Source organism: Pholcus phalangioides, unplaced genomic scaffold, assembly GCF_987345545.1.
Source record: "Pholcus phalangioides strain wild (caught in Gottingen) unplaced genomic scaffold, Ppha-v1.0 ptg000004l_1, whole genome shotgun sequence".
Lineage (NCBI taxonomy): Eukaryota > Metazoa > Arthropoda > Arachnida > Araneae > Pholcidae > Pholcus > Pholcus phalangioides.
Genome location: NW_028301597.1, coordinates 42,185,623 through 42,209,805, shown reverse-complemented (window position 1 = coordinate 42,209,805; position 24,183 = coordinate 42,185,623). Strand labels below are relative to the sequence as shown.

At 33.9% G+C, this 24,183-nt stretch overlaps 1 protein-coding gene across 1 annotated transcript in view; it reads right to left on the bottom strand.

Annotated features, from left to right (window-relative positions):
• LOC149087602 (nose resistant to fluoxetine protein 6-like) overlaps positions 1-19,982 on the bottom strand; it is a 53,138-nt gene extending 33,156 nt beyond the window's left edge. The window contains exons 1-4 of the mRNA XM_089231531.1: positions 19,269-19,982; positions 4,291-4,511; positions 2,295-2,412; positions 975-1,074 (exon numbers count right to left, since the gene is read on the bottom strand). Of these exons, the coding sequence (XP_089087657.1) occupies positions 975-1,074; positions 2,295-2,412; positions 4,291-4,511; positions 19,269-19,593 (764 nt within the window). The 5' untranslated portion in view covers positions 19,594-19,982. The remainder of the gene's footprint in view (positions 1-974; positions 1,075-2,294; positions 2,413-4,290; positions 4,512-19,268) is intronic.
• Positions 19,983-24,183: the final 4,201 nt, after the last annotated feature.

Genomic DNA, 24,183 nt, shown 5'->3' with positions numbered 1-24,183 from the left:
AACGGGCTCCATTGTCATTGCCATGTTGGATACACAACATGCCAGGAGTGAGGTCACCACAAGAAGCAGCAGATACCGGTGAAATTCACCAAAGGTTTTTCAATTTGACACGTGGGATACATTCCCTTGTAGCAAAAATTTCCCGGTGTAATATTTCTATTTTCAGTGTATTACGGTCTGCATCACCACACTGACTTCACTTGATTGTAGTATTATTCAGGGCTTTATGCCATACCCTCGAGCACTACACATGAAATGCATGTATCGCCTTTCCATTCTTCTTGCGATTCACGATATAAATGACGGTAAGTTATGAATGCGCTTTATGCGTTCGATGACTGTTCTGTGTAGAGGTTCACCGCTTGCGCTACGACCATGTGTATGACAAAAGTTGTTGTTTATTTTTCAGATGTATTCTATCAATCTTTAAAGCTTTGCCCATGAGTTCTGGATCAGCCATAGTTTCCCCCTATTGCGAAATATTTGATTATTTTTGACACACCGCGGTCATTTTCTGCACACGAGGGCTAATTAGACCGGGACCTACAATTTATTGCCGATTCCGAACGGCAGGCTTGTTTTTATACTCATCGAGAGGTTGGTGCAATACCTTTATGGGGGGACTCCTTGCGGTAGCAATTTTTTTTTTGCGGTCATGTCGCCGTTTCTGTTGTGTCAGGAAAGTTTTCTGATAAGGCCGAACCGGGAATCGAATTCGCGACACCTCTAAACATCCTTTGGTTGGGCTACCGCGCCCTATTGAGAAATGCATCCGATAAATTTAACCATCTCATACAGGAAGTAGAAATACATGATAACCAAGGATATCGACAACATTTGATAAAAGTGATATATATAATGAAGAAATATTATTTTTTTAAAGGGGGGGGGGTTATATAATCTATATGAAGTATAAATTAATTTGGAATTATTTGCATTATTTTGCATTAACAAAAATTTAATGATCGACATACATGGCTGTCAGCTCGTAAGTGTCATAAGGAGTTTTCTTTTGATCTACCGTACTACATCCAATGACTTCGGGTTCCCATTCAAGTCCTGCATATTTAATTGCTATATAAAAAAAGAAAAAGAAACCATTCAGCCTGTGTGCAGTCAAAGTACAATATATAGTCACGAATAGAGAATGTAGTTAGAATTGCTTCTACTAATAATAATATCTGAAGTCACATCAGGCATTATATGACGTGGAATTCTCACGTCACAGAATTTCCACGAATCAGAATTCACAACGTATCTGCCATGGCGTGAGATCACGTCACGTTAGTGAAGTGTTTTTCTATCTTTAATCACATCATCCTATACAAGCAAAAGAGGTAGGTTAAACACGATTATCTCTTTGTGACCCCCATGCTAGTTTTCTGCCACTACATAATTATCTACTACCCACTTAGCCAATGGCCGTTCAATGAAAATAAACAATATTTTCGATAGGCAATCAAATTCACCGGGCGATAGTTTTTGGGACGGTTTCTTTATTAGTTTTTTTTTTTAATGAAGACTACATTAGTAAGTTTCCAATCCCCTGGGACGATACCCATAGCGACATTTCTCATGTAAATTAATGTAAATGTTTTTTGATGTAAATCACTGCAACTTGGCAAAGGAAAGTTCATTAGTATACATACCAAGGACCCTGAAACAAATATCATCTAGTCCTGCTGCTTTGCCAGCAGATGCATTCTTTAGAAGTTGCAGGATTTCTTCATCTTTAATTCCTTTTCCCAATGCATAGCTCTTCACCTGTATTTGAAACATCACCGCCGTTGGTAACAGCTAACGCGAAATATAAGTTAAATGTCCGATACACTTGTTTTTATTTCCCTCTACTTTCACCCTCAATAAATGTAGTCAAGCTTTCTTTCTTACGTTCATTCAAACCGAGCACAACTCTTGTCTATCGCCATGGACAATTTACTACCGAATGGGTTGTGCCAAAACGCGTGTGTATCTAATAGTTTTAGTGCGTATTTAGTGTCGTGCGTGAATTTTTAGTACCGCCATCTGTTTTTCCGGCTATTAGTAGAGTGTAATGATTGAATATATCTACCGTTGTAGGCCTGATGCTCTTTGTGGTGAGACATTTCAACTAGAAGAAACCTAAATTATAACCTCGAATTTGGAAACCAAACCAACTTTAGCCGACCACCGACTGTACCGTCCGTAGGGTTTAAATATAGAAGAACAACAGTTTACTTATTATTCTATGTCGATTCTAATGTTATCTGATAATTAAAGGTGTAAAACGTATTGACAATGAACACATTAGCTACCTGTTTGGATTAACGCTTCCAAATCATTTTCATTACAAGTTGATGGTAGGCAAACTTCAAACCTAAACATAAAGAATGCGTAGTATGGATGGATCATCCTCATGAAATGCTTCAGAAGCTGAAACAAGAAATATAGAGATTTAACTCTGGTACAGACATAAGATTTCCCGAACGAAAATATGCGGAGTGTTTGAAAAAGAATCATCCGGTTAAAAAAAAATCATAACTATTCAGCTATTAATCCGTTTTGATCGAATAATACATAAATAAAAAGAGGAAAATCTCGAGTTTCACGCAGTTGCCGACAGGTAGCGTTACCGCTCTTTCTTCGGCCGCAACTTCAGTGTTTGTCAAGACTCCCTAGCCGTCCCCACATGTTGGACGAAAATGTGGAGTGCATCCGACCGAGTTTCGCACATAGTCCACAGAAATCCACTCGCAGTGGAAGCAAACATGCTCGCAAAAGTTTGGGACGAATTTGACTACCGTATAGATGTATACCATGCATCCCAAACTGGACGTATTGAGGACCTTTAGTTTGGTTCGTAAAAGAACTTTAGAATTAGCCATGTAATATAAAATTAATCTTAAGTGTCTATGTGCTCAATATTTTTCGTAATATACGCATTTCAAGTCGGGTGATTCTTTTTGAAACCACCCTGTATTTTGAATTTAATCTGAAAGTATCCAATATTATTGATTCATTCAGTCAGGCATAATCAAAATGAAAAGAACAAAGTCTTATTTTTTGGACCAAACTATACATAAAACCAAAATAATGGTTAGTTTCGCACCAAACTAAACATAACTTTATAATACCATAATGCATATTATTATCATGTCATCTCAGTTTGTCCATCGACACCTGCAGTAACTCATAAAGAGTTCTAGAGGTGAAGACAAGAGTTCCACAGCTCCGCGAACATACGCTCAAAACAAGGAATTGGGATTTCAAAAACGTACAGCAATCATAGTGTGGTAAAAAAGAAACTGTATGATCATACAAGACTAACAAATAGCATTTGCAATATTACTGATTCAAATTTCCTTCTTTTAAACCGATCACAACTCCAGCATATCACCATGGGCAATTTATTACCGTTTGGGTTGTGCCGAAAGTGTGTGAGTACCTAAGAGTCGAGGTGCGTATCTAGTGTTTCGTGTAAATTTTTTAGCCTTTCACTCAAAATTTTAAATTGTGAGTGAAATATAACAATTGAGTATATGTACCGTTGTAGGCAGGCCCATCATTTGGGGGGGTCAAGGCCCCCCCGGCTTTTGAAAATACACTAAAAATGGTATATATATATATATATACCTCGTTCTGCGTGCTCGGTTCTATACTATACTATACTATATGCATATATATATATATATATATATATATATATATATATATATATATATATATATATATATATATATATATATATATATATATATAGTATAGTATATATATACATACAAATATATATACATACATTGAGCACATGTTATTTGCCCCTCCCCCCCCCCGGAAAAAGTTGAAATGATGGCCCTGGGGGGTTGTAGGCCTGTTGCGAGACATTTAAACAGGGAGATCGGCTCGCATTCACGTTTCGAAGTTGAGAACCACAGAAAACCAACTTCGACCGACGGTCACTGTGCGACCGTTGGGATTTCGGCACCATGACCACTTGACCACCAAAGTGGCTTACTGATATATAACCACATTTCAATATCAATTTATATATATCTCAATTCATCCTCCCCCCTTCTTGTTATCGCTCGCTGTTTAATGTAGCCGTGTATTTATTGCCTATGCTCATGGACGTCGGCCTCAAGCAGAAACAGAGAGAAATATATATACAATCTCTATCTCTCTCTTCTTCCACTGTATTTTGATAACTCAGCAATCGCTGAACATGTAATACGGCGTTTAGATGTCGAGACATAATCATCCCACGCGACCGCAGTTTTTGAAAAATGCACCTTCTTAATAAAGTAATTAACTCACAGAATCAATATCCTCTAATCTTTTGTTCAGTTCAAGGAAATGGTCGAACTCAATCGTCTGTTTGAGGGTGTCGTTAAGCTTGACTGGCGAAATTCGTACACCGCAGAACTTCCCTTTGAATCTACTTTTAACGTCAATTTTCAAACAGCTGTCATAGTCTCCGAAATTAGTGATAGTTCCTTCTAACACACCACTAGGGAAATGACTGGAGGCGTCGAGCACTGTGAATATGAATATGATATCATATTAAAACAAATCAATTACAACGACGAATATAAAAATCATATTTAGATCTACTATTTGCAAAACATAAACGCTAATTTAAATAATGTAAATATATGATTATATAAGTACAATGTTTACTGGCTTATCTTCCACGGTACTGATGTTTTGAAAAGATAAAAAAGTTAATTTTGAGGTCATTTACTCTTGCATATTGAACTGTATTATTTTTGGTATAATGGATGAGGAACTTACGTTGGCATCGCTTGCCCACACAAATACAGTGATTTTTATACCTATGTTTTGATTAATTTTATACACATAGATATTTCTGTTACATTAAGTTATGAAAATAGAATTTTGTGAATTTCAGGCATTTTCCTCCCCGGAAAATTGAACTTTTACTCTTAGACCTGTATTACAGTATAAAAGTTTATAAAAATTATTTTATACAACTTGACAAATGCAACCAATATTATGCATTATCGGTTGCTTTAGTCTTATTGGTTTTATAAAAGAACTTTCATAAAACATTGATAGTGTAACACCTTCATAAGGTCACTTCAAGTCCATTGAAGACGAAAAAGAGCTACTCAAAAAGGCATAAATAATAACGAATAAAAAATAATTTTCTGAAGATTCGATTGAATGATGTAACACAGTGGTTCTCGACCTTTTTTGACTCGCGAAGCCTTTTTCGGTCTATAATTTCTATGTCGGAGCCCTGCTTGACTCGAGGAGCCCTTTTTGTGAATAGTTTTTTATGGTGGAACACTGTAAGCCTCTTTTTTTATTTACTTATACAATTTGCTAATTTATTTTATTTCCCTCGAGTGGCCGCGGAGCCCCCTGGGAAGTACACACGAAGCCCCAAAGGCTCCACGGAGCACCAGTTGAGAGCCGCTGATGTAGCATATGGAATTGTTAGGACGCTTCTGAAATGAAGGAATTGAATTCCTAATATATATAAATGACCTGTGTAACTTTAATTTGAAAGGAAAAATCACTGCTTTTGCTGATGATTTAGCTCTTTGTTACTCTGAAAGCTCTTCAATTAACTTGAGGAATAACATGCAAAATGATTTTTTCTCAATAAATATCTGGTTTAGAAATAATAATTTTGAAATTAAATATAGATAAAACTAAATATATGTTATTTGGTTCTGGTACTTTCGATGATTTTGGTGTCGTAAAATATCATAGTATGACAGATGGCTGTATCTCGGATTGTATGTGCACAGTTGTAAATAGAGTAGACACCTTTAAGTATTTAGGGATTTTGTTAGATTCAAAACTATCCTGGAAAAACATATTAATTATTTGAGTGTAGAATTAAATCGGAGCATTAGGAAATTTTATTTTATCAGGAATAAATGTTCCCAATCCATTTTAAAACTTCTTTATTTTGCGTTAGTAGAATCTAGATTGAGTTACGGCATTGCATGTTGGGGTGGGACATACTTCAGCAATCTTTCTTCACTTTTTGTCACACCGAAGTCTTTCATCCGTATCATTCTGAGTAAAAATAGACTCACGCATACATTTCCACTTAATTAAAGCTACTCCCTCTGCAACATCTGTACGCTTATAAAAGTTTAAAAATGTTTTATAAAATAAGTGGCCATCTCAATCTGAAATTACATAAGTCTGGAATGCAATTTAGACGTCATACTATACAGGTACCAAGGCCAAATAAAACTCGTTTCCAAAACTTTTTCCTTTATTTAGCTCCCAAAATATTTAATTTACTTCCTCAGTTAATAAAAGAACAATCTTCATGTACATCTTTTTTTGTCAATTTAAAATCTTGGTTGTTAACTCAAGAAGATTTAAATTATCTGTTTGATATTGTAATGTAATCTTCTTTTATCTTGCATACGCTGCTAAATTCCAATGTTTTTGTGCATTAACTCCATTCCTGTTGCCACTTATTTCTTGGTGTTATATATATATGTGTGTTTTTTTTCTTCGTTATTATTTATGGCGACAGATATGTATCGGATATTGTTTTGTGGGCTCACAAGCTTGCTTAGCCCCTAAATGTTTTGTAACTGTGTTTAAAAATCTTAAATAAAGGAAATTTGAAATTTGAGTTAGACAAAATTACTATATTTATTTCCCAACTAATTTTTTGTATACCCCCCCCCCCCCCAACCTCTCAGCAAAATGGATTCTTCATTTGACCTTAACTCAGCCGATTCCGATGATAAGAGAATGATTTTTTTTCTACACGTCAGTATATGGAGATTTTTTTTATTTTTTTTATTTAACTGAGCTCAGAGGGCAAAATGTAAGAAGTCCCATTTTCAAAATTTCACGAGGGAAAATTTGAGAACAATATTTTGCAAAAATGTGATACTGTCGCTTTTTGACTTATTGAAATTTGGCTCCGTTGGTTCCTCATGAACGAGATGGACGAAATTTTGTCACCTTCCATAATTTTGACGAACGAGACTCCAGAATGCGAACAGCTCTATTATTTGGGAAAAGTGACTTGTGACATTTTGCCATCTGACCACAGAACTTATTACGTTTAATGTGAGTCATTTCTGGTAGTTACAAACGACTGCTAAGAATAACGCTTGAAAATTAATAATAGGATAACGATAATATTTGACACCCTGAGCAATCAAAACATTTCCATTCTTTTTTTTTTTTTTTACATTTTAAACTGTTTCTCTTTGTCTTAAATCTGTTTTACTTTAATGACAAAAATTTGGTTCCAACCATGTTATTTTTAACTGGTCATATGTTTTGACACAGCTTGACCTTACTTATAATTGAATTCTCCCCAAAAAAGTCAAGTAAAAAAAATCAATCTTTCCCACAGCAGATAGGAATAATGATTATTAAAATGGTTCAGAAATGCGTGAAAAGGTAATTAATCTTTATAAATAAGTGACTTAGAGTGTCATATCTCTGAGCTTACGATGAATTTAGACATAAGAAAAAGAACGCATTTGAAGTGCATGTTAAGATTAATAGTGCGTATAAGTTTTCCTACATGTTTTAGAATTGTGCATGTATTCGGAAAAAATGATGACTAGAATAAACTTGATTTTATGCAGAAGGCAAAGTAACTTCAATTTTAAGTCAAAGCTTTTAAGTAGGGGTTGATGCAAGCAAATTTTCTAAAAACCACATTTTCGAATCTTTCAATTTTCAAATACTATAATATTTCTGCGTCTGTGTTCGAGTTTTGTTTTTGTATTTGCACAAGTAGTATTTTCAACATATTTTAATATGAACTACAAGTATTATATGCATATACCAATGTTTTCCATCAAAATGTTGTTCCAACACTAAGGCGTTACATAATCTAAAAACATGACTTCGTATAAAAAATAATTAAAATATTTCATAGAAGAAAGGAATCAATTTGTGTGTGTGTGAACGATTTTTGAAAAAAAAACCTGCATGTTGTTGAATTTAAAATTCGATAAAAATATTAACCAACAACTTAATTCCTAAATGTTCTCGTTGAAGTGTATACAAATATCCAAAGTATTTGGGGGAAAAAATTGAGTCCCTAAACTGAATAGAAAAATTTCAAATGTTCCTTAAAGAAAAGAGATTTTTTTTGCATGGGAAGATATCGTGCACCAACCTCCTTAAAACCATAGAATAGTTGAAAATGAGACAAAATAACAAACACTGGTAACAAAAACTGGTGACAAACAAAAAAAAAGACAAACACTGAAAACACTTTTGAATTAATATCCTAAAACAAGTTATGTGAACACCAAATAAGGAAGAAAAATATACCCATAAAATTCCTACGCCAACTCTCTATGGTGAGATGATCAAAAGAACCCATTACATTTTTTTTTCTCAATATTTTCAGTGTTTTAGAAGTACGTCTTTTAGTACAAAATAAGTCTTAAGTACAATACTTTTTTATCTAGAAAAAGTTGATTCCTTGCCGATGTTATTTTTTGATAGTCACTGAAGCAACTTTAGAGTGTTATAAAATCGCATAAAATTGAGGAAAATGGAATTAAAACTCAAGGTAATGACTGGGGCTCGGATTTTTATGACCCAAAAATATGCAACAATTTATGACCTAAAAACATGAAAATAAGACCATAAAACTCAAAAATATTATCTTATAATTTTCACATTATTTCATATTTTCTTTTCTCCAGTTTTTGCTTCTTATCTTATTACGTTATAAAATAAACATGAAATAGTTCATCAATTTTAAATTTTAATTAAAATTCTCTCACCAGATTTAAATAAAACATGTATATCTAATGCACAATAACTGTTCTTCTGTACGTTCTGAATTTTTATGAGATGCAGTTTCGTTAAAAAAAGCTGCAATTGTTTCGTTTCTTCTGAAAAATGTTTGAAGAAACTATTTTGACATTTTTTTTTGTGTGAAAATTTGCTAAAAATTACCAGATGGAACAATATTTGAAGAAGGCTCGCCATAAAGCAGACGTCTAGTTTTTGCGATCTCGTTGATTGTTTCTCAAGCTGAATTGCAATGTTGCTGTACTTTAAATCAGTTTTGTACTGGAGTTTAAAATGTTTAACACAAAAAAAACAGATGTATCATTGGTCTTCCTTCTATTGCATAGAGCACCACTCTCCTTGCCTACCGTCATTGAGTTATTACATCCGCGAGGAATGAGTGATTTCAGATGCAAGTTCAGCCGAAACTGTGCTTATGTTCTATACCAAACTGATACTTGATATACCTAACCATCTGTCTGCATATTCAGTGTTTTGCGTGAAGTTAGTGCTGCTACCTGTGTTCAGAATTGTGAATGAAGTGTAATATTTTAATATTTGTGCAGTTGTGGAAAGCGCCGCTACTAGGGAAAGCATAGGGGAGCGGGTGGTGAACCGAGCGCTGGATCACGGAGGTAGCAAGTTTGTTTTTTTTCGTTCATCCAGACTCATGAAGAAGGGATGCCACAATATGAATACCTACTCGTCGCGGGTAACAGTGCCTTTTTTTTGATTTAGGCTATGGTTGTAGGATCTGTTGCGAGACCTTTTCAATAGGGAAGATCGTCTTACATTTGCGCCTGAACCTCGAAGACAACGGAAAGCCACCAATGAGATTCGAACCTATGTCCTCGCGATGTCCACATGACAGCACATCGGTGCTGACATTATTGTACCCAAAGTTCCAGAAAGAAATTCGTAATTTACTCTGAACACTTAACTTCAGGAGGTGTCCAGAATTTAAGAAAAGGACGGGGATGGGGCAACTGCGAAAGCTAAGGGAGTGGCAATTTTAAGGGAAAGAAATTGGAAAAAAGAATTTCATTTGCGTGTGACAGCGAGCGGTGGTGAAACCAAGTCTGTCCATCCTGACAAAAATTCCGGTGTCTAGACATGATTAAAAAGCGCCAATGTTTCGAGTGTCCGCGTGAATAACTTCTTTCGCAAATGCTTGGCATGCCATTCAGAAATATAGCAAAAGGATTCCCTGGAGAACAAAAATTAGGCCACTGAAAAGGCAAAATCCGAACAGACCAATCGGGTCTCCATTTCGCAAGTATCCAATCAGGACGCTGCGATAGTCTTACACGAAGGCTCCCAGCTTCATTCTGACCACGACGTTTGAAGTGAACAAACGTTCTCCGCTGAACAACCGAGAATTAAAATTTTATATTCAATCAAAGTGGGATCCTTGGTCAAAGCATCTCTCGGTCATGATAAGTGGCTAAATATCGTATCCTTTGAGACGACACCCATTGGTGCCGAAATGCATTAGGAGTTCGTGTATTTGCCTTATTCGTTATTAACTTCTTAAGGGGGTTGGTGCACGATATTATTTTCCCATGGTGTCCTATGGGAAAATCTCCTTCCTTTAAGGAACATTTAAAAACATTTCTATTCACCTTAGGCACTCAATTTTTTTCTCTCAAATACTATAGATATATTTATACAATTTAACATGGGCATTTAGAATTCTAATTGTTGGTAATTTTTTCTCGAATTTTAACGTCAACTGCATGCAACTTCTACAAAAATCACCAAAAATTATCCATATTTGGTGACAAAAATTTTATAAAATTAAGAAATAGCCTCGTGTTAAAGTATGTAACGCAATAGTGGTAAGAGACACACAAAGTTTCAGGATATTTGAATGAGTGGTGTTCGAAAAAGTGTTCCTTATCTTACAAAAAACTTAGTTTTGAGAAAAAAACCTTTTAGTGGAAAACGTTACTATTTATAATTGCAGTTTTATATTAAAATATTTAAAAAATATTTCTTATACAGGTAGAATAAAAACTTGAGCAGAGACGCAAAAAATTTCATAGTTCATATTTGCAAATTGAAAAATTCGAAAATGTGTTTTTTGGGAAATTTGCGTGCACCAAACCCCTTAATAAGCTACATTTGGTCAATATTTTCCCTCTCGATCTCAGCATTATTTTATTTAATTTTTGTTTGGATTACAGAGCATTTTTTTCTTTATTTATTCTTTTTCAACTCTTTATTAATTTTTTTTTTTTTTTTTTAATTGGTAAAGCATTTTCAATTTTTAATTCAGTATACCATTTTGGTAAAACTAGAATAACTACTTCGTGTATGTAGTGAGCTAAAGTTCATTCCTATCGAAAGAGAAAACAAAGGAAAGCACAGTTTGTACCAGGATGAATCACGACAGATTAAAAAAAATGTAAATCATGTAATATGAATAAAACATGTAAAGAATTACACAATCAGGCATTGAACATAATTGAGGGGATTGATTCACTCATCTGAGAACTGAATTAACATTAAATGAAATAAGGAAATGCCAAGTGCTACCTCTAGCATTATATTAAATGAATACAAATATTATATACATTCTGATTTGATCGATAAAATATATACTTTTGAAAGTTTCCTATTGATTGTGAATAATAGATTACGTCAATACAATATGATTAATATTTATTTTTTGACCTTATGATTTTCCTTTAATCTATCTTTTGGGTTTTTTTCTAAGGAAATTTGTCTTATTCATTGCGAACGTTCCGAAAAGTTATGTAATCGTGTTATTATTTTTTTTTTTTTGGAGTGTTATTCGTCTGAATTTTTGTTTCTGGATGATACTGATATGACTAATTGTCTCTTTAAAAAAATTTCAGGTTATTTTAGGGCAGTGGTTCTCAAACTTTTGTCCCGAACGGCACCATTGCCGATTCATGTTACATTTGCGGCTCCACAAAGAATTTTAGTAGATATTTTCATATATAAAAGAACATTATCACAAAGCATATAAATAGATACAAAAATTCTTATCTCCCCAACAAAGGTTGTAGATACAAAAATTCTTATCTCCCCAACAAAGGTTGGCGATATCCCTAGGAACCGTGACGCACACTTTGAGAAACACTGTTTCAGCGTATCACATCAAATCTATAGAATGATCTAAGTTTACTTCTTTCTTACTCAATATAGAGTATATTGCTGTTTAATAAATTAATGATTGCCTAAACTTGTAACCGGGTCATCACCAGACGAGGGGCCCAAAGCAAAAAAAAAAAAAAAAATAGATAGGCCAGAGCTTTCTTGAAATTTCTGGTGGCTCTTTTTCGTAAGTATTTTTGGTCTCTCTCCCGATTTTGTGTATTTCATGAGGTTTGGTTGGCATCCAAACAGGCATATTACAGAATATGTGGGAATGCTGATAAATATTCATACAAAATCGGCATGGGACCCTTGAAAATCAAAATCTTACATTCAGTTATGAGCTGTTTCGCGTTGTGTTGTTTTGTTAATGTATTTTTTTTTGTGTTTGTATTTATTTTACAACAAACTTTGATAAAACTCAAACTACAAAGAAATTTTGAATTCACCAAACAAATTATATTTCAAAACTAATAAAAATTCAGAATTGGTGAAAATTCAAAGTTAATGGGGAAAAAATTAGAAAGCAATAAAAAAAAAAGTTTCAAGATTTCATGAAAATTTGTAGTCGGTGAATTTTTTTTTTTCAAAATCATTTTAAGAAAATAATTCCGGCATTAATCAAAATTCAGAAATTGTCAAAGGAATAATTTCAGAATTAGTGTAAGTATTTAATAATTGGTTTCCCTTATGAACCAAGACTGACTTGCGTCCCATCCGCCAAGATCCCCATGTGTCCATGTTTGTTTTTCTCCCCGTCCCATGATTTTCGATGAACAAAGGGTGAATTCTAGGCACATCAAACTTTCACGTTTCCTCCTTCGTGAGACAATGTTCCACCATGCAATATTTTAATAGTTGAAGCTTAGCCACACACACACCTTGTGTTACAAAAAAATTGAAATAGGCTATATATGCATATATTCTTTTGATTTATATTACCGAGAGTGCGGGGCACCTGTCTCAAACACCTAAGTTTGGATCTGCTTGCAACACTGCGAGAGAATTGGTGTATTATCCGAATTTGAATTAGTACCATTGTTCATTCATATTATTAAAAGATAAAAATATTTCCCTAGTTTCATTAATTCAACAGCAGTGACTTATGAACGTCACTAGATCAGTATTTCACGAAGTTTGGTTCCTAGGGCCATCGCCAACCTTTATTAGGGCATCGCGGCGAGCTGGAGATATTCATTTTCACGCTTATTTCTGTGTTGAAATGGTTCTTTTATAAGTGAAAATATCTACTAAACTATCCTGGAGAGCCATGGATGAATGTTACCATTGGGCAAAGTAACAACAAAAGTTTCAAAACCACTGCACTAGACTGATCTTCATTACTGAGAAAGACTTTTTTTTACTCTTAACACGGGTGAATAAATTCAGTTATTGTTTAATTATTTATGCTTATTTTGTAAGAAATTGTTTAAAACCTAGTGAAAATTCAGAGTTCATGAAAGTTCAAAGATAATGGAGAAAATAAATAGAAATCAATCAAATACATGAATATATCGTTTATTTTAAGCAATGTTAAAAAAAATCTCAAGGGGAAAAAGTTATTTTTTTCCTTTGTTCTTTAACTACAAAACAATTCAACCACAAAACAATTTGTTCAATGACTTTTTCTATCGAAATCATCCGTGATTGGCTCTTTCTCCGCGACGGATATTATGTAGAAGACCTCGATATTCGATTTTTCAACAAATTACACAAGGTATTGTTTTCTTTTCCTTAATTCACAATACTGAATTGGGGAAAATATTGGATTATATACTCAACAATATACTCTTTCATCTGTCAATCATATTTTCTTTGTTTTCCTGTTGAGTAAGAAAAGCAATGATTTAGATATTCCTTCGAATTTATAGTTGGATGAAAGTCTCATTCAGTAACGTAAGCAACATCATTTCCTTTTGTTGAAGCGAAGCGTAATTGTTCTTCATGAAGAATTTACGTCATGCTTTTCCGCGAAATTATAATCTGAATGACAGCCTTGTGTAGAAAATTCTACCTACTTTGTTTCCCTCAATAATTTTATTGCATTTTAAGTACTTTGTGTTTCCCGGATTTCATGAACTGATATTCAAGAACAAAATGATTTATGTTGCATTTAATACAGGGTGCCTTGTGAGTGCTAATATGACCTTTATCTTATCAACCGTTCGTCGTAGACTTAAAAAAATTTCAAAACTTATCCTGTGCCAGTTTTTAGAGCGAGAATACAGTGTACCACAAAATAAAAACAAAAATCCTAGTTTTTATATAGTTTCCCCGTTTTAACTTCCAATTAGAAAATATTTGCCCTGTCTTTTCTGAGCCACCCACCCCCACCAAAAAAAAAAGTTTTGACTGCAATATTAAAAAATCCAATTAAAATTGGAGAAAAGTTCGGAAATTACAGCAAAAACCACTGGACAACGCTCCTTTCCCTCACTTATGCCGCTCTTTCCCAACTTTTCTCTCATTTTTGAATTTGAATATTGCCGTTAAAAATGTAGGATCTCTTTTTTTTTCTTTTTTTTTTGGACTCAGAAAAAACAGGGCAGAAACTGTCTAACTGGAAGTTAAAGAACAGGGCGAGGGAATCGTAGAGAAAGACTTTAGTAGACTTTATTTTGCTACACAACGTATTTTCGCTCTCAAAATAATTTTTGAACACAATTAGAGCTTTTTTAAACTGAACCATACCTCAGTAGCAAACGGTTGTTGAAATATAGGCAGCATTTGCACTCACAGGGCACCCTGTAAAAGATATATTTAAAGCAAGCTTATACAGTATATAAATTAAAATTCTCTTCTTTCTTTTTATTTGCGTATTTTCGCCTGGAAGACCTTGATGTTAGCTGTAATTATCTCCCAGTTTATTAATTTAATCGTATCAATGTATTTCATGGTCGATATGAACAACTTTCCGAATATTCATCAAATCGATGTCATCATCATCAACAGCCATTTTCAATCCACTACTGGATGAGGTCTCCTGTAAATTTCCCCATTTTGCTCTGTCTGATGCTTTAGCCATCTAGTTCACTCCGGCCTCTTTTCTGATCTCGTCGATCCATTTTGCGGGGGGGGGGGGGGTGTCTTCTCGGACGTTTAATACCGCGGGGGTACCAATCTAGAATATTTGTGGTCCAATCTGTTGACCTGTCTTCTTGCAATATGTTGAGCCCATTTCCATTTTAGAAGTTAGATTATTTCCATGATATCATATACGTTAGAGATATCATGGAAAGAATGATATCATAATGTGTGGTTTAATATATCATATATGTGTTGGTTCCTTATCCAAGTGATTCATTTTCTGTCTCGTCTTGTGATGCCTAACATACATCTATCCATGCTCCTCTGTGTTGTCTGTAGTTTTTGTATCATTTTGCTTGTGAGTGCCCATGTATCAGCTCCATAAGTCAGCGCTGGTAGCACACACTGATTAAAAACTTTTCTTTTCAGGCATAATGGCATGTGGTTCTTCAGAATTGCACAGTTTTTGACAAAAGTGCTCCATGCAATCGTAAGTCCAAAAAATTTATACCCAGGATAGAAAACCGAAAAGTTGAGTAAAGACCCAGCAAACAAATTTAAAACTCTTGTAACTAAGAGAAGACATAAATAACAATAGTTAATGTTCTCTAAGGATAGGGCTAATGAAAGTAATTTTAACACACACTTTTCAAAATTTTAAAACTTGATTGTTCTTCTAAGGAAAAAATTGACGTAAGTCACATATAAAAATCACCAGTATCTCGACGAATTTGCATCCAACTTTTACGGGATGCATTTATTTCGTTATAATAGAGAAAGAAGGAAATTTAATTTGCGGATAATTTACTGATCGGTATTAGGCATTGTACAGAAATTTCAATTTTTATATTCCCCCAACTAATATTTGAATGATCACCGTTGAAAATCCTTTCTTTGGTTGATAAGTTTTTATATGTTTCTTTAATTGCAGACTCAATTAAATAATTTATTCGGGGGGGGGGGTGCATGTGTGGTGTAGCAGTAGTAGGTAGGGGCTCGGGGATCCATGATGTTCTTAAGTCAGCCACCTCGTTGGGCAATTTGCCTGTTGTGGCGTTGTATTTGTATTTGTATTTGTATATAGTTCGACCTATCGAAAATTCCGATTTCAGAGTGGTAGAAAGAAAAATTTATCAAAATAATATTTGAATCCGCTAAATGCATGTGCTAAATTCTATTGCTAAATGAAAAATTCTATTGTTAATGCTGAATTTTGCTGCTAAATGCTAAATTCTGTTGTTAAATGATAAATTCTGTTGTTAAATGCTAAATTCTGTTGTTAAATGCTAAATTCTGTTGTTAAATGCTAAATTCTGTTGTTAAATGCTAAATTCTGTTGTTAAATGTTAAGTTATATTACTGAATGCTGAATTGTAATCCCTAAATGCTGAATTGTAATCCCTAAATGCTGAATTGTAATCCCTAAATGCTGAATTGTAATCCCTAAATGCTGAATTGTAATCCCTAAATGCTGAATTGTAATCCCTAAATGCTGAATAGCAATACCTAAATGCTGAATTGCATTCCTAAATATTGAATTATTTTGTTAAATGCTAAATTATTTTGCTAAAGGATAAATTATTTTGCTAAATAATAAATTATTTTGCTAAATGCAAATTTTCTCTTGGTAAATGCTATATTCTATAGCTAAATGCTAAATCCTAAAAATTCTACCTACTAAATGTTTTTTTTTAAATTTCTCTCATTCCCCAAAAACTTCGACTTAAAGGAGAACTTCTGGGGCTGAGTGAAAACTTAAACCGATATTCCATTTATGACGAATTAGCTGTATCTCTAGTGGAACCCCCTAACGTATTATTTTTTTATATCATCAGACTTTTTTTATAATTATGGTCAAAATCATTTATTTTTCGTGTTATTTTCTATCTACGCGTCAACCATAACATAGCGCTTTTGCTGCACCAGTTCAACACAGTTTCTGTTTTTTTTTTTTCCATTGCGATGTTTCAATCCTCTTTTTTTCATTAGCTACCTGTAACCCGACAACACGCTCTTTAGAATAAGGACTCAGAAAATTGCGTTTGTTCTATCTGACTTCAATGTTCATTTTAATAATGATATCGAAGTATAGGAAAATGAATTCATAATTTTTCTTGTCAGAAGCATCCATTATCCAAAAACAAAAAAAAAATAGTTACTGTTTCTGAGTCAAACTTTTGTGGCATTTTGAAAAGCCTGTGAAACATCGTGAACTCAGGAATTTACTAGAACCAATTCGTTTTCCTGAACAAAATAATTTACTCATGACCGAAATGGCACTTATTTTTCAACTTTACCAAATAATTTAAATGATTTTAAAATCAGTGCAGAATGGTGAAGCTCATATGCGTGGGTTAAGAAGACGAGTTAAACTCATTGCCCTTTATTCTGATAATACCACTAAAATGAACATACGACTGAACACACGTACCTTCTCGAGTTCGAAACAAGAATTTTAACAAGTACGATCCCAAGTTTAAGAATGAATCGAAAAATAAAATGATAGGGCTGAGTAAAGGAACAAAAAAAAAATCTTGATTGAACAACGGGAAGAGAAAGAAAGTTGTAGATAAACTGCAGAAGGGCAGAAAAACTAGATTCGCAGCTATATTTTTTCCATTCTTCTTTTTTTAGCTGCTTAAATAGTTTTGCAATGAATTTCTTAGACCAACTGTGGCAATTTTCATCAAACAGGGATTATGAGTAATAAGGTTTCTGCTGGAGCAATGAATATTTCGGGCAACGATAAATCTAACCAATGAAGAGGACCTCGATTAGAAAATGACATTCCAAATGCGATCCGCTCACGCAGTCAACGATTTCCCAACAAGCATGAGAAATTATCACGATCTTATCCTTGTTTAGTCAAAGAAAAAAAAATGAGAAGAGGTGTAATATGATTAATTTGGATAACATTACGGATCTTCAGGATGTAACTCGTAACGCAAACTGAGGAATCCTAAGAAAAAAAAATTGGTGTTAAAGATTGGGAGGATTGTTCGCAACAGATTGGATTCACCCAGAAGGTAAAATAAATCTTATAGATCAAATATATAAGATGCAAAAAAGTTTGTGGTGCAATTGAAACAATCCCGGTTTGGGCATGGATGTCTGCTAACACGGTAACAAATTCCCTGGTCAGATCGTGAAGATCTGTTGGGAATACGTGGTGATAAAATTTAAAATTTAATCGAGAACACTGAATTGGATACATGCAATTCCATCAGATGTTCATCTTTTATAAGTCGAAGAGAAGAGACGAGAGAAGTGAAACAACATCAATAAAAGTTTGCAATAGGAAGAGTGCATTTAGTAACTTAATGTATTACAAAGTATATCGCAATATCTAAGAGTTAGATATAAAATACAAAATTCTTTTCCGTCCTTTTCTGTTAGGAACAATGGAATATGTTTTCAGCAACGAATTGATTTATTTTCCACAGGGTTACAGTAGATTCCAATTAATTCGGCGCATATCACAGATCAAAACTTGCCGGATTACTGCAAAGTAGTATATATATATATAGCCCAAATGAAATAGTTCTTTCATACCCTGGTGCCACCAATCTGTGGGTTGCTCTTTCTCACGGTATAATTTCGTTAATTTGCTCATTTTCAGTCTTGCGCATTTTACGCTTTGTTTCTCCATTTCCATTCAACCATTTCGTTTAACCCTGACTTAAAGGATTGTGTAAGTTTTGAGTTAGAAATATGGTGATCATGAAATTTGGAGGCTTTCATCAGAGGGCAGTACTTAAAGTGGAAGTTTCAATCGGTTTTTAAGATGAGCTCCAAAAGAAAGTGCCCCCGGGAGAGGTGTGATTTATTATAAAAAAAAAATTAGTAGTAAAATTCTGGAGAGGGAAAAAAATTGTTCGTAAAAATGAACATACCTTGTGTTGGCTAAAAAGAATTTGAATGCAGTGAATTATCTCTTCACAAAAAAAAATGAAAATTTGAAAAAATAAAGATTTGCTGTTATTTATGTTTTTGATGCTTTTTGGGCATCGAAAATGAAAAATAATTTTGAAAATTAAAAAAAAATGAATGTTTGGGTCTGAAAGGCATAAAATTCTGCGGACAGACATGCAGAGAAATTTATGGTCAGCAGGAAGCCTGCCCAAGAACGCCTCATTACTGGACGGGCCGAACCTGGAAAATTTAGACTGGACCTATAGAAAATTTTGTTCCCAATTGACATCAGTTCGATGATGATTAGTATCGACTAAGAGAAAATTGAACCGCAATTGAGTGCAATTCAACCTTCCACTGCATTTGAAAACGCTCACTTATGCTCATCTCAATCCCAAGGGATTTAAAGCATTTTAAAACGAATTTTTTGCTGAACAAAGTAAACATATTTAACTCACTCCTATACGCCCAGATTTTCATAGTCATCAAGCCTCTGGTAACATATATGATATCGTTCAAACACTTTCTTGATAAATCCGGAGGAGTGTCTCCTCCCGTGGCATACACCAAGAAATTCCGGACAGTTTTCGTCGTTTGCTTGTGGATAACTTTCTCCGCGTTTTTCCATCTATTCAAAGCGATCCTCGTTATCTCGTTGTATTCAGAAGTGGTATTATCCAAGTTCGGAGTAATGGTAGAAGTATTAACATAAGCACTTTGTGTACACAGAAGTATCAATGTGAACGCCACAATGCACGATGCCATATCCTTCAAAACCTTCATGGCTGAGACCGTCGTGGATGTTTTAGACTAGTATTACGTTTGGTGGTGCAGGTTCGCTCTTGGTCTGATGATATGTTCTGATCAGCAAAGAGTTTTGTGAAGCTGCCCAAATGAAAATTGCTGCATCCGTGAAAAATAAATATTTCCTTGTGTGATGGCTTTTGTTGTTATTTGAGTATAGAAAGAGTTATATCTCTTACCAATTAGAGAGGGAATCTGTAATTTGACTGTCATTATATTCGTCACTTAGTATGTCCAATAGAACTATCACACCACATCATCAGGTATAGCTCTTTTGCACAAGGAAAAGAAAATGTGAAATTTTCTACAAAATAGTTACTACATTTTTAAAGATGATGCTCAGAACGGGAGGTAACATGTACTTATATGTCTCAGATGATGTCACATCAACAGCTCAAGGAAATCCACAGTGACAAATAATTATATATTTTTTTAGGAAAAGGGGGGAAAACACATTATCGATAAAATATATCTAGCAATTTGAAAAAAAGTATTCTTACTTTGGAAATAAATTGTCGTTTTGAGTTTTTCCCCTAACGATTGCGAACAATAAATTAAGATATGTACAATGGGAATAAGGAAATCAAAGTGCTATCATGGCTTCTTTTCTTTTATCGCAGCTAGATATTTCATGTAGATTTGACTGAATATGATACTAAGCTTACCAGTTTCCTTTATTCATTTCGAAATTTGAGTATTCACTGATTTTGATGTAGATTTGTGTCGAAGGTCTAGTTCCTATCTCTCGAGCAACCCACGTATTCGAAGGTAGACGCTGGCTATTTATTTTATAAACAATATTGATTTCTCGATTCAGAGATACCAGACCAGAATTAAATTTTGGCTGATTCCCAGCCCTATGGGCCGCCTGTCAGCATACAAGCTGGCCATGAAGGCCTATGAATCGATTCAGAGATATGCTTGTAAATTAAAATTAATATAAATACACTTCAAGCGAAGAAACTGCTAAAATACTGGCTGTGCCAAATTGTTTGCAGAGCAGATATCTCTGCAACCGTTGACTTCAGAAACATGATTTCGATAACGAAAAGTTTCCAAATGATATGTAATTAATTAAAACTTCAAAAAAATTTCAGAAGACGTATGCATAAGAAATATAAAGAAATTAACTTTTCATACGGTATCCTGTACGAAAACTTCAACCATTGAAATGTAGATGCCGCTGGGAGAAGTCATACATAGAATGTTCCATATTTTACACTAATATATGGTAAATATTTAATTTTATTTTATTAGAGTAAAATAAAATTAACTCAATCATTTTATTTGTTTTATTCAAATAAATAACAATTACATTTTTTAATCGTTATTTTGTTATATTGACAATTACAGAATTTTGACAAGTTTCAATTTAATTTCATACGTTTAATACATTTCGCAATTTGAGCACCGCACCCCGAATTATTGGCGACGAATGCCGAAAACTTTAGCAAGTCAAATAAGTCAGTTAATGTTACATTTGAAAAATATCTTCTTTTTTGTAAATTATCTCTCAAAAAGTGAGATCTACATTTTAATAACTTGAAGTTTTATCACACTAACTTTTTATGTATGCGACATTTTCTAAATTACAGATATTTTGAGTAACTGCATGCATTACGAAAACTTTTTGGTGTTGAAAGTATGTTTATTGAAAGTGTTTTGTCAACGGTTTCATAGATACCCACTGTCTAAACAATTTGGGACGGACGGCTTGTATAGTTTACATGATAAGACCTAGGTAAAAATCTAGATCTTTTTATTTTCAACGGATGACTCCCGATTCCACAACTGTTTAAAGTAACGAAGATATTCGTATTACAGTAATTTTGCTCGAACAAATTAATTTTCGATGACATTAAAAAATTCAACTTTATTTCATTTTTTTTCCAGACCGTTATACTCATATCTGAAAAAAAAGTTTATCCTTGTAGTATTTGGACAATTAAAACAAGATTTCATCACCGTATGAAAAAAACTGATTAAAACTGATTTAATTTCAAAGTTTGAGATTTTGTTTTGTTTGGGTTTTTTTTTTATGTGATGCCACTCAAATACGCTGAACTGATTTTCTACTTCTTACAACGACGGACGTCTTGGTTTTTTGGTGGCAACATTAGTGTTATTTGAAATGGGCATGAGAATCCCATAAATACTCGCACAAATCTCTCGATTTTGCCCTTTTTGCCCCAAATTGTATTTCTCTCTAAGTCACTTGCACCGTTGGCAGTGATGCGCCAGTTTAATTCGTTAAATTTATTTTTTATTCAAAATAATTCGTTCCAAAAGTTTCAATTCATGTTCAATTAATTATGTTAAGTTTGAAGTTATCCTGAATATGTTTTTCTCAAACAGTCGCGTGTATTATGCAACTTTGATCAATTACGTTCTCTTGCTGATTAAAAATAATTTGGGAGTATAAACTCCCATAAGTCTCCTAAACAGCCTTGGAAGCCATCTGGTTGGCGTCGTTGAGGGATCGGTGCAAAATATACGCTATATATGAGAATAATTAGAGGTGGATCCCGCCCCCTTTATTATCATTCGCATGTCGAAGTGACCTGGAAAAATAACCAGTTAGTTTGCAACACACACACACACACACACAAGTAATCTATCGAATTTATCGAAAAATACATTAAAAACAAACAATGGGATATCACTCAATATAATCACTCAATGCACCGACATAAGAGAAACATTTGAAACCAGCATGTCATTATTGGGTTGAAAGCAAATTTAAATGCTCCATTGTTCTTTTTCCTGAACGACAACTGAATCCTCTTTCAAACTTGAATATTTATTACATCGTTCATTATTTATCCTACGGCAATTGCCAATTCTTTTATAATGTATACTGGACGGTTATAATTAAACTAAAAATACTCAGATCTATGTGGCGCCTGTTCCTGTGGACGTATTTCCTTGAAACTTGGTATAAACGTTATCATATACCATGCAGGAAAAAAAAAAAACTGCAAAAAAGTGTCACTTTTCCACCTGGTGGTTGGAAAGTGAACTATTTTTTTCTTATTGGAATTTTCTTTTTCCCATAGTCGTATAATCGATACACCAAGTTCAACGAAATTCCGTATTTTAACGTGCGTAAAGGAATCCCGATTTTTTGGAGAAGTTTTCATCAAATATATTTTTTTTAATTTTAAGATATACAAAAGGGGATATTTCTTATCATAGAAAACATTAAAGTCCTCATAACTCTCATCCGATACATCACAATCGGCTACATCAACTACTCTAGTTACTGTCAAACTACAGCCCCCTTTATAAATTTTCAATTTCAATGTTTTCAACAAAATTCATTTGAGGGGCTTTTTTTTGCATATGAAAAATATACTTTTGAGAATTTGAGTAGAAATTTATTTAAAAAAAAAGGTTATATACGTATGCAAAAAATTGAAGTATGCAATTAAATATGCATAAAGTTATTAAAATATACTTATTTATTTGTTCGCAGTTGTTTGATCAGTTGATCAATTCTGTCGCACCACGGTTATTTTCTGCACATGAGGGCTAATTATACCGGGACCTACAATCTATTGCCGATTCTGAACATCAGCCTTTGTTTATGCTCACCGAGTTATTAGTGCACCTTTCTCTCCCCGCGTCTCCCTGCGGCAGCAATCCTTTTCTGTGGTCACGCCGCCGCCGTTTCTGTCGTACCCCCGCATCAGCAAAGTTTCTGACAAGAACGAAGCGTGTATTAAACTCAGGAAACCTCTGAACATCCTTTCGCAGATGTAAAGGATAAACCAGTCTCTCATTTGTAATGTGTGCATCTCATTTGTAAACCGCGACAGTCTTCAAAGTATAAAACACATTCCACTTCATTTCTAAGCATAAAAATTCCACTTATGAATCAATGTTCGAATATGTCCAGCCCGCCAAAACTTTTTTTTCGTTTCTTCGCCCCCTACTACAAAAGTTTGCCCATCACTGATATAGTCCATTATCATCATCAGAGTTACACAAGAAAATTGCAGTTGATTGAGTAATTTAACAATGTCTATAATGCATGTATAAACCATTTACAGTCGAATAACATTACAATGAACTCCAACAGACCGGAGAAATCACTTCGTTCTAATGGAATTTTGTTATAAAGGAATTCCAGGTTTCTTTGAAATGTCCCCATGTCAACTTATCTGGGGGATTATAAATGTTTTCGTTGAAACACGATTTTTTCGCTATAATGGTATTCGTTAAAATGGGATTCGACTGTATAAAAACCACCCCTCCCCTTTTTCTGGGACGAGAATGTTTGGAGAAAAGGGGTTCCTTATATACGCATTTCTTAAAGGTTAAACTATTTCTAGTTTAATTTTGTGAGTAGGAAAACATGAAAATTCAGATATTTCATCTTTTTCAAAAATGAATTTCTTCCTATAAATTTTCATCGTATGATTATTTATCTCATCTAAACCATATCGTTGTTGGAAGTTTCCGTAATGACCGTTAGATGTCCAAGGCTATCATAAAACTAAAAATATTCCAAAATGATTTTGTAAAAAGCTTAAATATCTCGTGGAATAGAATATTTGTGGACCCACT